The 15,651-nt window shown below is 32.1% G+C and overlaps 4 protein-coding genes across 4 annotated transcripts; 2 read left to right on the top strand and 2 right to left on the bottom strand.

Moving 5' to 3' along the window:
- Positions 1-63: 63 nt before the first annotated feature.
- Positions 64-3,615, bottom strand: LOC109600248 (gelsolin). The gene is made up of 6 exons (XM_020016373.2): positions 3,515-3,615; positions 3,384-3,458; positions 1,665-1,739; positions 1,138-1,609; positions 403-1,073; positions 64-343 (listed from the first exon to the last, which is right to left on the bottom strand). Exons 1-6 carry the CDS (start codon positions 3,521-3,523, stop codon positions 194-196), a joined length of 1,452 nt encoding a protein of 483 aa, XP_019871932.1. The 5' UTR covers positions 3,524-3,615; the 3' UTR covers positions 64-193.
- Positions 3,616-8,396: 4,781 nt separating this feature from the next.
- LOC126266577 (E3 ubiquitin-protein ligase makorin-2-like) lies at positions 8,397-9,053 on the top strand. Its single transcript, XM_049970862.1, has 2 exons — positions 8,397-8,609; positions 8,695-9,053. The coding sequence occupies exons 1-2, from the start codon at positions 8,425-8,427 to the stop codon at positions 8,825-8,827; spliced, it is 318 nt and encodes a 105-aa protein (XP_049826819.1). The 5' UTR covers positions 8,397-8,424; the 3' UTR covers positions 8,828-9,053.
- A 287-nt stretch (positions 9,054-9,340) lies between these two features.
- LOC126266576 (uncharacterized) lies at positions 9,341-10,312 on the top strand. Its single transcript, XM_049970861.1, has 2 exons — positions 9,341-9,556; positions 9,619-10,312. Exons 1-2 carry the CDS (start codon positions 9,372-9,374, stop codon positions 9,755-9,757), a joined length of 324 nt encoding a protein of 107 aa, XP_049826818.1. The 5' UTR covers positions 9,341-9,371; the 3' UTR covers positions 9,758-10,312.
- A 459-nt stretch (positions 10,313-10,771) lies between these two features.
- On the bottom strand, positions 10,772-11,943 carry LOC126266579 (uncharacterized). The gene is made up of 2 exons (XM_049970865.1): positions 11,642-11,943; positions 10,772-11,394 (listed from the first exon to the last, which is right to left on the bottom strand). The coding sequence occupies exons 1-2, from the start codon at positions 11,824-11,826 to the stop codon at positions 11,280-11,282; spliced, it is 300 nt and encodes a 99-aa protein (XP_049826822.1). The 5' UTR covers positions 11,827-11,943; the 3' UTR covers positions 10,772-11,279.
- Positions 11,944-15,651: the final 3,708 nt, after the last annotated feature.

Raw genomic sequence — 15,651 nt, 5'->3', positions numbered from 1 at the left:
TTTTATTTTAATGATATATCGAAGCTTTACCTGAATGGGGTAAGGTGTAAATAAATTTCAAGATGTTTTTAATGGTTTATTTATAAGTATATAAATTTGCCATAATATAAATATAGTAAAATAACATTTAATATAACACTGATAAAATATGAATGAATGAAGAATAAAAACAGACAATCACAAGTTCTTTGGTTTAATTCTTAACGATATCTCTGTAGCTCACTTGGTTGTCCCACAGCGTTGGATCCCAAGATGGGAATCCCTTTTTGAAGTCAGCAGGTTCTTGTCCTTGATGGACGGTTTTAATAACCACACCGCTACGTGCCAGACTCTTAACGTAGTTCTAAATCAACAGACCCATCAATTAGTTACAGTTAAATTAACAAAAAAATTTTAAGTTACCTGTGCAAGTTTATCACATTGAGCACGCTCCTCTTCATCTGCACCTTTACCAATCCAAACAAAGAGTTTAGGACCGTGGTCCAGTAACATGATATCATCTTCGTTAAGATCGCTCTGTGTAAAGTCGAATAATTCTTCAATTTTGAATTTGCCTCCTTTGGTGGGAATCATGGCGTGTATCAGTCTAGGTTCCCAGTCGGCATCGGAGAGAGTGCTGTCGGCGCGGACCAAAGTCTTCTTGCGGTCAGTGGTAGCCCTCCATTTAACGAAGTATTGGGTGAACGCACCAGGTTCGGTACCTTGAATAATTCTTTGAATTTTAGTCCACTGCGGACGGTTCTTGGACTTCAAGAACTTGTCGGCGATGTTCATGGACTCGCGTCTTTCTTGAGGAGTGCAGCCTTTGCCAATCCATACGAAAACGATGGCGCCTGTGTCCAGGATGAAACAGTCGTCACTGTCCAGCATTGACTGTTCAAGCGGTTTTTCTCCAACTTTTTTGACATCCAGGTTGCCTGAAGCGTCGGATACTTGGTACAAACTGATGACGTTCTCCTCTTCCAGTTCGAATAGTTGATCGTCATCGTCGGTGGCATCTGGTACTGCGCTCCTGCTACCACCTCCCAAGGCATTGAAGAAGTTAGAGTAATCTTCCTCTGGGCTATATTGATCTACAAGATTGATTGATTGATTTAATAAATAGTCAAATATCAATACAAAGCCTTAATGCATTACCAACAATTTCTATTTTCAATTTTCCTGCGTGGTCCTGATCTCTTACGGCCTGAGCCGCTTCAATGGCCTTAATCTTCTCAATGTTCCTACTCTTCTCACCTATATAAACATAAATCAAATCCCCAGTATCCAAAATGAAACAGTCGCCTTGGTTCATAGAAGAAATGTTAGGAGTGACCTGCTTAACCCTGACATTCCTTTTGCCTTTGACATGGAAGAGCCTCGTCTCTTTGGTTTCGACGTACGTATTAAACCCGGAAGTGACACCACCAGGCAAGTACCTGATGCCTCTGGGGAACAACGAGAGGAACTTCTGGGACTCGTGCTCCTGAATCTCCCTGTATTCTATCGGACCACCGCCAAGCTGGTCGTCCAAGGCGACGGTGAGGATTGCGGCCGAGCCGGACTCGTCTTGCGTTGTCTCCTTGCCCAGCCAGAAGAACAAGTCCCAATCGCGGAGGCTTTTTGACGTCTGTAATTTAATCAGTTTTTGTATGGTTGCTTTTGTGTCCGACCAGTGGGGTTACCTTCAGGATGATGTAGGAGTCTCCGGTGTAGAATTTACCATAGTCATTGGTTGGGTATGGTACTGGTTTGAAGTTCTGTAATTTGAATATCAGATTATAGATATTACGTTGAACCTTATTTTTTATTTTTTATCAACCTTATCATTCAATAAATACTTGTTGGTGCAAATGTTTTACAACAATATTTAACAGACCAATTTATCATAAAATCAATAATGTACAATGTTATCATATTTATTAAAGCATTTTTGATAAAAAATTATATAAATATATGAAATGACTCATTTTTATATGACAATTTTTTTCTCAATATTTACTGATTAATATATAAATATGTCAGGTAGAAAATAAGATAAATTTAAAGGAAAAGCTTTATACTTTTTGAAAGAAGTCAATACAATATGTATTGTATGTAAAATTAACTTCATATGAGGGAGCTGGAGAAATGGAAATGTTGGAATCTGGGGTCCATCAAATCATAATCACAAGAAAGACTCCATGTTACACAAAATGTCATTTCTTGTTTGTATAATCAATTTTATCAAACTGGCTCTACTTGAGAAAGGTCAAGGAGTGGTAGACCAAGGAAAACTACCACAAATGAAGACCAATATTTGCAATTGGGAGCCATTTGGGACGTACAGTGTCCTCCTCACAACTGTATGGTCAGCTAAAACAGCTACAGTTGCTCGTATCACTCAAATTATAGTATGAAGATGTTTGGAAAGGCATCTCGAGGACCATTGGGGTGTGCAACAACGATTGTATTGAGTAAGGTCTCATGTTCAATGCAGGAAAGAATAGAACTCTGTACTTTTCAAAGGTGAAAGTGGAATTGGAATAGACAATGATAATCGTCGAGTTGACTTTTGGTCCAGAGGATGTGTTCCATGAAATTATCGAAGAGTTCAAGGATTTTGCCTATTTCAAAGAGGTTCCCCTATGGTACGTCAAGGGATTTGTTATAAGGGGCAGACAGATTTGTACATATGCCAAGGCACGATAACTGGTCCAATTAATATATGCCAGGAACATTGTTAATGGGATACTTCTAAATATTAAAGCTACTACAGGTGAGAACTTCGTTTTTACTGACAATAATGCACATCCACATCCACAAACACTGGATATTGAGACCTTACAACTTCCTCGAGGTCACCTGATCTAAATCCTATCGAGTATCTATAAGATATTCCAAAATGGCGGCTTGGGAACCATCAACTCCACCCTAATACTCTTCCAGAGTTTCGAGCTATAATTAAATAACCTCATAGAAGGTATGAAGAACAGATGTTAAGCACTGATAATCAATAATCAGATGTGGAAGAAAAACAATTCTAATCAATAAATAAACACAGATATGTGTGTATTTTTATTGGTATTGATAAGTGGCTATATTGGTCAATTAATTAAAATTCAATCATACGTATATAAACAATTATAATTTGAAATGTTAATATCTAATTGGCAATTTTGAACTAGAAATTCTACTGATTATTCGACGTCAATGATGTAATAAACCCAGTGAAGGATATTATAAAAAAATTTGCTTGTCAAAAATGATAAAAAATAAATTCCAAATTATAATTGTTTTCATTTAATACAGACCCAAAACTCAGCCAGAAGACTGACCCTCGTACAACATGACACAAATATTATTGATCGAAAATACTAACATAATTAACAAACAACGTAATGTGCAAAACAAAACCATTTTACCTCAATCCTCCATATTTCGATGCCTTCCTTTTTACCGGCGTTCTCGAATGCGGGTTCCATGTTTTTGAAGGCCGGCTAAAAAATTTCACGTTAACAATTATGTTAAACACGACCAAGCGCTCCTACACAACTAACAACATTTAAAAGTTTCACGTATTAATGTACGGGGTCCTGCGCAGATAACGTTTTTAATACCGTAGATAGGAAACGTTTATTTCGTTATCTAAAATCCGAAGATGCAATCAAGGGATTTGCACAATTGTCGGGCACGATGGAACTGTGGGTACCGTTATGGCCTTGTTTTTATTATACTACTAGTATATGGTTATTTTCAAGGTATTTCTATTTTGTTGTTGTTATATGTGGTTTCGTCCACATAGTTTGTAACAACACGACAAATTATGTATCTTATCAACAATTTTTAAGACTATTTGATTAATGTAGTTTGATATATTGGAAGATAAACCGAAAATAAACTAAAAGTACATATATTGATATACACCATTTTATAGCAGTTTTTATTTTATTATTTAAAGATGACATAAGCACATAAGTCTTATTAGATTAAAATTTAAATTAAGTATATCAAAAACACATATAGTAGTAGTCATTATTATAACAATTTTTTAAAATATTAAATATTATAGCCATAACTCTTTTGATTAATGTGAACTGTTGAAATAATATTAATTTAGTGTTGTTGTTTTATACAGTTTATATTCTTACTCTTCTTACTTGTTATATATATTCTTCTGAATTGAGCTGGACATAAATATAGCAACTTTAATTTTGAAAGAGATTTTTAATGATTAAATCTGTGATGTTTAATTTAACACTTTGTATAATATCATTTTTGTTTTACATTTTCCGGATATACAAGTCTATATTTCTTCAAGCTTCTTGAATTGCTGTGATGAGTTTATTTAAATTTGTAAAATTTTTATGTTTTTTGTGGGGTTGAAGTCTGAAGATTGGGACGGGCAAAACAAAACATCGATGTTTTGGTCTTTTAACCAATCCGTGACAATTTTGGACTTATATTTGCAATCATTTTCATGTTGAAACACGTTTATTAAGAGGAATATTTCTTCAACATATGGAACAAAATTGTTTAATATACAGAAATCAGTCTAAGAGGACCTACACCAGAAGCATCCCCTTATCATAATTGAATCGCCACCATATTTCACTGTGTGTATAACAAACTTTTTGTGTAGTTTTGTCCTTGAAGGATGTTTAACAGAATCAGAACCATCATTTTTTTATAAATTAAATTTAGACTCGTCACTAAAAGTCTAAATTGTACTCTCACATTTTTAGTAGAGACCAGGGTTTTTCTTGTCCAGATCCAGGGTCAAACGAACCATCCCCTCACAGTCCTTGAACTAATTTCAGCAAGTCCCATTTCCTCCAGGTTGACTTTAATTTAAGTTGACGATAAGAATGGATTGTTTTTTGACATTTGAATTATTGTGTTATCGATATTTTTCAAATTCAGACAAATTTTTTCGTAGCTATTATCATTTGGTGAGTTCCTCTACATTTTTAATAATAAGGATAAACGATTAATTTATTTAGCAGTAACTTCTTAGCCATCTCTTCTTGTTTCTCTCGGTCTTGGTAACACTGAATTACCATTTTTCTTACATTTTCAGTTGATCAGTGATTAAACAAATATAATAAGCAAAAGACCATTAGTAAATAGTGGATTTAAATTCATAGAGAGTAATGAAAACCAAAGTAAAATGTTGCTATAATTATTACTGGCAATCAATTGAATTCCTATTTTTAAAATATATTTTAGTTATTATTTTATTATATAACGATGATATAAGTACGTATCTATGTATTATATCTAAAAAACATACATTCCACGTATCTTATCGACATTTTTATTTTGTGCAATTATAAGTACTCAAAAAGATTTTAACGATTAACATATCTTTACTAATTTCACCACTATAATCAACAATCTTTGCCAACGTCAATGTTATCTTAAAGAAGAACTTCTTTTCTAGTGACTAAATGATTTTGATCAATTTATGAGCCTAAAATTTCATACACAGTCCATCATACCGTCATCAAAATCTCTCTTGGATTAGTGCTAGAGTCAATCAAATTCATTGCACGAAGACTCTTTCTAATGAATGGATGAATATTAAAATATAATAACATATTCAAATAAATTGTGAACCAAAAACTTAAATTAGTGTTTCCAGTACCCACTTCTATCGTTCATGTTAAAAATTATATCTAATAAAAATGTTTACCACTTGGATAAAAGTGATGATTGATTGTAATATCTATTTTAGTCAGGTATCGAAGATCGTTATCAAAATCAACAATATTATCTAATTAATTATGCACTTAACTATATTTGTAATGGTGTAACAGTTTCTAATAACTTAGATTAATGATAAATGTATAATAAAGTTAATTACTTTTACTTATTAGAAGGAATAATTGTTGGTTTCGCTAATACGAATGGCTAGCATCTTCAGAGGTTTGATCTGGTTCGTGTGTTTTACGTGTGACTGTCAACTGAATGACAAATTAAATAACTGATGTTTGAGAATTTTTGTTCTGTTCAGTGACTGTTATTATCTGATTAGCGTTTATTTTTCTGAGCACTGGAATTTTATTTAGTTTTAGTATTTCACAGTTGCTTCCCCAACTAACCTGATATACCCTATGGTTCAAGTATTCAGCCACCCGTGTTACTAGTACATCCAAAAAAGATATTTGGCTCTCCTCCTTCAATTCCATTGTGACTTCGATATTGTTATGTTCAGAGATTAGGTGTTTTACAAACTAATCCAGTTTTCCTTATCTATGTTTCTATATCACAAAAGTATCATTTATGTAACAATACCTATCTGAAGGTTTGTGTTTAGATGTATCTATCTATAAAATTTTCATCTCCTTTCTGGTTACTCTACCAGCCAACCAAGGTCGCCACTTTAACTAGTCTCAAGCGTAATATGAAATAAAATTGTACATCAAATTATTAATTAAAAATTAATCTAAAAATTAAAAAAAAAATATGGTGTATTTCAGACGCCTTAGACTCAAACAAACGAACAAACAAACAAACGAACAAATAAACGAACAAACGAACGAACAAACGAACGAATAAACGAACAAACGAACGAACGAACAAACGAACAAACGAACAAACGAACAAACGAACAAACGAACAAACGAACAAACGAACAAACGAACAAACGAACAAACGAACAAACAAACAAACGAACAAACGAACAAACGAACAAACGAACAAACGAACAAACGAACAAACGAACAAACGAACAAACGAACAAACGAACAAACGAACAAACGAACAAACGAACAAACGAACGAACAAACGAACGAACAAACGAACGAACAAACGAACAAACGAACGAACAAACGAACGAACGAACAAACGAACGAATAAACGAATAAACGAACAAACGAACGAACGAACAAACGAACAAACGAACAAACGGACAAACGAACCAAGGAACAAACAAACAAACGCACAAACGAACAAACGCACAAACGAATAAACAAACAAACGAACAAACGAACCAACGAACAAACGAACAAACGAACGAACGAACAAACGAATGAACAAACGAACGAACAAACGAACGAACAAACGAACGAACAAACGAACGAACAAACGAACGAACAAACGAACAAACGAACGAATAAACGAACCAACAAACGAACGAACAAACGAATAAATGAACAAACGAACAAACGGACAAACAAACCAAGGAACAAACGAACCAAGGAACAAACGAACAAACGCACAAACGAATAAACGAACAAACGAACCAACGAACAAACAAACCAACAAACGAACAAACGAACAAACGAACAAACGTACAAACGAACAAACGAACAAACGAACAAACGAACAAACAAACGAACGAACAAACGAACGAACAAACGAACGAACAAACGAACAAACAAACGAACAAATGAACAAACGAACAAACGGACAAACGAACCAAGGAACAAACGAACCAAGGAACAAACAAACAAACGCACAAACGAATAAACGAACAAACGAACCAACGAACAAACAAACCAACAAACGAACAAACGAACAAACGAACAAACGAACAAACGAACAAACGAACAAACGAACAAACGTACAAACGAACAAACGAACAAACGAACAAACAAACGAACGAACAAACGAACGAACAAACGAACGAACAAACGAACGAACAAACGAACGAACAAACGAACGAACAAACGTACAAACGAACAAACGAACAAACGAACAAACGAACAAACGAACAAACGAACAAACGAACAAACGAACAAATAAACAAACGAACAAACGAACAAACAGACAAACGAAAAACCGAACAACCGAACAACCGAACAACCGAACACCCGAACAATCGAACAAACGAACAACCGAACAAACAAAACAAACAATATAAATAAATAATATATATATATATATATATATATATATATATATATATATATATATATATATATATATATATATATATATATATATATATATATATGATTTATATATAAAATACAATCAACTATTCAATTATTAATGAAAAATTAATTAATCTAAAAATAAAAAAAAATACTTGTAAAATAGATTATGTTTATGAAGGTCAATCTATAATTGTTCATAATTATGGGGTATTTAAGACGCCTCAGACACAACAAATAATGTTGGCCAAATTGATTAACGTCACCGTTTACACACTCAACCAAACTGTTACTCGGCAAAAATTCAAATTTCAACCATCCCGAACAATAAAATATATAAATAAATAATAGTTTTTTAACTTGTAATGAAAGTGATTTCTTTATGTTAAAATATATTTTACACAAAAAACCATATATTCTTCACAGAAAACCATAAAATTTTCGTCTCCTTTCTGGTTACTCTACCAGCCAACTGAGGTCGCCCCATTACGTAGTCTCAACTGTACTTTTTGAGGTTGTCACACCTGTTGCCGTATCTCCGTGTTCGATTCAATTGATTTATAAAAAAACCAAATACTTATCGAAAATGAATAACAATCGCGTTCCTCAGTGGGCATGCACTACCGCAAAGACTTGCTCCATATGCTACAATGAGATTCCGAGCGAGGAGTCTCCCACATACGGAGTTCTGACTCTTTGCGAACACGTCTTCTGCTATGGCTGCATATCAACATGGAAAAAGTATTGCAATTTGCAATGCAGCGGTGTTAGGTAATTATTGCAAGATTTCCCAAGCCATTGATTCATTATTAATGATTATTTCGATTGGTTCGACTAAACTAATATTTATTTGCAGATGCCCCATGTGCAGAAGAATTTCGTCGTTCATCGTGCGTTGCAAGTACTTCCCCAAGGATACGCAGACGAAATTGATCTTCGTGAAGCATGTTTACCTAGCGGTAATCAAGTATTTGAGTACTGACGATTAAATGAATAATTACTTAATTTTAATATTTATTATAGCACTTAGTTAGGTTAATAAGTTATTGTAACAAAATACCCATTTAATTTGATTTCAATATTTGCTGCAGTTTTTTGGTATACATTACAATACTTTTGTCTCATTTCTGGACTAAATCCTATAGGGTGCCTTTCAGTTTTACGTTTCTAAACTGTCCTGGCTCATCCATTTGTGCTATTAGATTATCCCTGTAATTTCACTAGTATAAATTCTGATGTTATTTGGCTAAAATAAAATGTTTATAACAAAATGTGATTTTAATTGATACTTTGATACTTTTCTTAAGTTTCACATGGTTCATCCCCCGGAATTATTATCTAATTACCTCAGTTGGTACCCCAGAGTCTAAGGTAATTAGATTTATTCTCTATAAAATTCATTTAAAATATCTATAAATGTCATGCATGACATTTAATGACATTTCAAAAAATATTAAATAACTGAAGTTTGGTCTGGAAATAATAGTTCCTTTATTCTTAATTAATTTGATTTGTATTCCAAATTTATTGAAAATGACCACGAATAACTTTCCTGATTGGGCATGTACAAACAAGAATAGCTGCTCCATTTGCTACAATGAGATTCCAAGTGAGAATTGTCCCGCCTACGGAATTCTTACAGTCTGCGACCACATCTTCTGCTATGACTGCATAACAACATGGAAAACGTATTGTAATCTACCAAACACCGATGTAAGGTAATAGTTTTAAAATATTATTCAATTTTTGTTATAATTTTGATTGATTATTCCAATTTCAGATGTCCCATGTGCAGGACGATATCCTCGTTTATTGTGCGTTCCCAATACTTGCCCAAGGACCGGATATCGAAATTAATGTTCGTCAGCCATGTACATCGAGAGATACTCTCGTATTGGCATAATAAGGCAAACAACTGAATTGTTACTTCATTTGTCATAGTAGCAAAATACCCATTTCATATTTCAGGATGTGATATAGTTTATTATAGTACAAATTTCTGTCTCTCAGTACTGGGTAATATACAAGTTTAGGTTTATTCACTTGTGTAACCCACTAGGTTATTCCTGCTGCTGTTATTATAGATTATTTGTCTCTCAGTTGTGGGCGATATCCTAATAGGGTGCAAAATTCTTCCTCAATTATACATCTTCTGAGTGAAACACTTTTATAACAGCTTATACACTTGTGCAACTTATTAGGTTATTGCTGCAATTTTACCATTATATCAGCGTTTACCTCAATTATGTAAATCTTATTCTGAGCAGCCTATTAGGTTATACCTGTAATTTTATTAATGCAGATTGTCATTTGTGTCTCAGTTGTGGGCGATATTCTAATAGGGTGTTACATTTTCTCTCAATTAAGCATTTCCAGAATGAAACATCAAAGGCTTACCCCCTTGTGCAACCTATTAGGTTATTCCTACAATTTTACTATTAAAAATTGTCAATTTTTATATGTTAAAAGGCTAAAATAAAGTATTTATACAAAATGTAATTGTATTAATTATTATTAAATATTACAATATTAAAAACAGTGGAGCATTCACTGCAGGTTTTATTTGAATTAAGTTAGTGGGCAGGGGTTAAAGTTAACACCTATGTGTCTTAAAACAACCGACCATGTTAATGTTCTATAACATTTTCAACTCAATATTTAAGACAGCAATTAATCACAATTAAAACAGTTAATGACAGCTCAAATGTCATTGAAGAACTGAAGTTTGATTCGGTCTCTTTCTAGTCTTAAAATGTTAACAAAAAACATCTATCCTCAAATGTAAAATGTACACAAGAGAAACTAACTAACTTCCCTAAAAATGAGATATCACAATTATTGGTTACTTAACGATCATAAAAAATGGTATTATCTTTATTTAAAATAATGTAGATGGATCACATTAAATTAATGATTTAATTTTATGTAATGTATACAGTTACATAGTTATGAGTAGGTAAAAATACAGAAATACAGGTATATAAAGTGTCAATTAAAAACTGTTAAAGCTGAGAGTTAATTTATTTTTATTTAAATTACAGAAATGTCCTAACAGGTTGCACAAGTGGATGAGCCTGGGCTGTTTAAAAAAGTTTTCCACTTTGGTGATACATAATTAAGTGAGAATGTGGCACCCTATTAGGATATAATAGAGAACTGGAAGATAAATAACAATTTATAATAGGAAAGTTGCAGGAGTAAACTAATAGGTTGCACTAGTGGATGAGTCTAGGCTGTTTAAAAAAATTTCCCATTCTAGAGATTCATAATTGAGAATGTGGCACCCTATTAGGTATAATCCCGAACTGAGAGACAAAAATGTTTGCCCTATTTTATGACAGCATGACATGATATATGAATGAAAAATAAATTACATAAATTTAGGTACAAAAATCTTAACCTTAACATCAAAGTACTAAAGTGAAGTAACAATTAAATTGTTTATAACTTAGTATCCCAACATGCGAATAACACGAATATTAACTTCGATGTCTGGTCCTTGGGGAAATGTTCCGAACGCACAATAAACGATGATATCCTTCTGCACATGGGACATCTGAAAATAAACATTAGTTTAGTCAGTGATAAACACATGGGGTTAAAACACCTCTTTAACATTAAGAAAATTAAAAACTAATCGAAAACATTGGTCAAAATGTTGACTTAGGTTCATGTTTCGATGGGGTTAATCTCCAAATATGTTCTGGCAAATAACTGAAAGGCCTTATCACTATAATGAGATGTTAATTAGAATTATTGTCAACGATATCACAAAATTTAAATATAATAATAAAAATTCTTACCTTACACGATTTTTTGGTAATTTGCAATATTTTTTCCAAGTTGTGATGCAGTCATAACAGAAGATATGATCGCAGTCGGTAAGAACTCCGTATGTGGGACAATTCTCACTTGGAATCTCATTGTAGCATATGGAACAGGTATCCGGATCAGCACTTGCCCAAGATGGAACGTTATTGGTGGCCATATTCAATAGATTTGTAATCCAAATCAAACAGATTAAATATTGAGGTACTATTGCTTAGAGACTTAACTTCAGTTCTCCATCGTTTTTTTTTGAAATGTCATTAACTGTCATCTGTATTATCATGCATGACATTTGTAGATATTTCAAATGTAATTTTAAACAATAAGAAATCAAATATTCCCTACAAAGTTCTGACAATATTAAAAATGCTTTCCTATTTTCTTTAAATGAGAATCAATAAAAATATATTTTGTTGAGCCCATTTCTTAATAGAGCTGAATAATGCACATAAAAAGCAATTTGATAAAATCACAGGAATAACCTAATAGAAAATGATGAATAATTAAGAATTTGGCAGCCTATTAAGATATAATGAAGAACTAAGGGATAAAAATTGTGTCACACTATCTGTGTGAATAATAATCCCAATATGTGAGTAACACGAACATGAATTTCGAAAATCGGTCCTTGGGAAAATATTGGGAACGCACAATAAACGACGATATAGTTCTGCACATGGGACATCTGAAAATAAACGTTAGTTTAGTCAGTGTTAAACAAATGTTAAGAGTTAAGAACTTCTATTTAAAATTAAGTAAATTAAAAATAATTGCTAAAATTTCTTACGTTACACCGTTGTTTGGTAGATTGCAATAATTTTTCCATGTTGTTATGCAGTCATAACAGAAGATGTGATCGCAGACGGTAAGGACTCCGTAGGCGGGACAATTCTCACTTGGAATCTCATTGAGGCATACGGAACAGGTATTCGTATTAGTACATGCCCAAGGTGGAATGTTATTGGTGGCCATTTTTGTAATCCGATTAAGAATTGAGGCACTATTGCTTCCAGACTAAACTTTAGTCCTTCAACGCTTTTTGAAACTGAGCTTCAGTTTGTCAATGGTTTTTGAAATGTCATTTAATGTCAGATGTAATATAAGTCAAATATGACATTAACAGATATTTCAAATGTAATTTATTTTACATTTATTATATTAAATTTGTTAAATAATTACATAATTTTGCATATGTTTGATCATAAAAGATAATTCTAATAGTTTCACATAATTATTAATATATATTCTAATAAAATTTATCTTTCTTGGTTTGAATTACAAACAACAAGTTAAGAGTTACTTTAAGTTATTTTCTAATTATGCAGTACAAAGTACTAACAACATAATAATATATGTTTAACGTTGAGAATGAATAAAAACATATTTTGTTATAAATATTTTAATTTAGATTAATAATACACAAATAAATTTCGTTAAAATTTCAGGAATAACCCAATAGGTTGCATGAGTTTGGGTTATTTAAAAAAAATTTTCACCATGGAGATGCATAATTGAAAATGTGGTCCCCTATTGGGTGATTCAGAATTAAGAAACAAACATTTTTGACCTATTTTCTAAATTGTATGAAGTGCTTAAATATAACTAAATAAATTTTGAATTCAAAAAGCTTAGCCTAACACCTTAACATAAAAGTAGTATGATAAATACTAAAATGAAGTAATAATTTAGTTGTTTATATCTTAGCATCCCAATATGTGTATAACACCAATATGGATTTCTATATCGGGTCCTTGGGAAAATCCTTGGAACGCACAATAATCGATGATATAGTTCTGCACATCGGACATCTGAAAATAAATAATAGTTTAGTCAGTGTTAAACACATGGAGTTAAAAACTCCTATGGAAAATTAAGTAAATTAAAAATTAATTGAAAACATTGATCATAATGAATGACTAGGGCTGCCATGGTGTTTTTTTTAATAGCATCGTGTTTCGATATTAACCCCATCGATCCAATTATGTTGAGGCAAATAACTGAAAGGCTTTAACACTATAATGAGATGTCAAATAGAATAATTTTCAGGAAATTTTGGAATAATCTGTAAACGATATAACAAAATTCTTACTTTACACCGTCGTTTGGTAGACTGCAATATTTTTTCCATGTTATGATGCAGTCATAACAGAAGATATGATGGCAGTTAGAAAGAAGTCCGTATGACGGACAACTCTCACTTGGAATCTCATTGTAGCATATGGAACAGATATCCGGATCAGCACTTGCCACAGATGGAACGTTATTGGTGGCCATATTCAATAGATTTGTAATCCAAATCACAAAGATTAAGTATAGAGGTACTACTGTTTTCAGACTAACCTACAGTACTACTACCTACAAGGTTTTTTTGAAATGTCATTAACTGTCATCTGTATTGTCATGCATGACATTTGTAGATATTTCAAATGTAATTTCAGATAATAAGAAATAAAATATAATCAAAGTCATCGAATTGGTTTTTAATGAGTTTGAGATGAAAATATTATTAAAAATTAACTGAAAAAAGATCTTTTAAGTTGTTTTTCTCCTGATCCTGTGTAAACTTTAGTAATTTAATCTTATGTAATGTATATCATTTTGTAGGGTTAAAATCCTAATGCAGATATATGAAATTTTAATAACAAAAAACTGTTAAAGCTAAGAGTTAATTTATTTTAAGTCACTTTCTAATTATTTAGAACAAAGTTCTTACAATATTAAAAATGCATTACCCATTTTCTTTAACAAATTTTAAGTTTTATTTTAATTACTAATTAATTAATGTATCCAATGCTGAGAATCAATAAAAGATGTATATTTTGTTATAAATATTTTAATATATCCTAATAACACACGTAAAAAACAATTCCATGAAATAGCAGGAATAACGAAATAGGTTGTACAAGTGTATGGACCTAGTTTGTTTAAAAAAGTTTCCCATTGTGAATATGCACCCTATTAGGATATAATGCAGAACTAAGGGACAAAAATTGTTTACACTATTTTATAATGTGTATGTATGACATAAATCACAATATCTGAATAACAGGAACGTGAACTTCGATAGACAGTCATTGGGGAAATATTCGGACTGGAAAATGAACGGCGATATAGTTCTGCACATAGGACATCTGAAAATAAGCACATGGAGTTAAAAACTCCTTATGCAAAAATGACTAAATTAAAAATTAATCGAAAACATTGATCAAAATGATTGACTAGGTGTCATGGTGGTCTTTTTAATAGCATCATGTTTCGATGGGGTTAATCTTCAATTATGTTCAGGCAAATAACTGAAAGGTCTTATCACTATAATGAGATGTCAATTAGAATCATTTTCAGGAAATTTTGGAATAATCTGTCAACCATATAACAAAATTTAAATAATATTATGAAAATTCTTACTTTACACCGTCGTTTGGTAGATTGCAATATTTTTTCCATGTTGTGATGCAGTCAAAACAGAAGATATGCACACAGTCGGTAAGAACTCCGTATGAGGGGCAATTCTCACTTGGAATCTCATCGTAGCATATGGAACAGGTATCCGTATTAGCATCCTCCTTAGATGGAACGTTATTGGTGGCCATTTTCTATAACTTTGTAATCCAAATCAAACAGATTAAGTATTGAGGTACTATTGTCTTTTGACTAAACTTCAGTTCAATGTCGTCAACTGTCATCTGTATTATAAGTCATTCATGACATTTGTAAATATTTCAAATATAATTTCAAAGAATAAGAAATTAAATTATGATCTGACAAAGTCATCGAATTACTTTTTTTCAGTTTGAAATGAAAATGTAATTAAAAATTAGATGAAAAAAGAGCTTTTAAATTGTATTCTCTCCTAATGCTGTGGTAAACTTTAGTGATTTAATCATATGTAAAGTATATCATTTTGTAGTGTATCATCATTTTGTTGTGTATCCTAAAATGCAGATATATAAAATGTCAATAACAAAAAACTGTTAAAACGAAGAGC

The sequence above is a fragment of the Aethina tumida genome, chromosome 1, assembly GCF_024364675.1.
Source record: "Aethina tumida isolate Nest 87 chromosome 1, icAetTumi1.1, whole genome shotgun sequence".
Taxonomy (NCBI): Eukaryota; Metazoa; Arthropoda; class Insecta; order Coleoptera; family Nitidulidae; genus Aethina; species Aethina tumida.
This window is presented reverse-complemented; position numbering and strand designations above follow the sequence as displayed.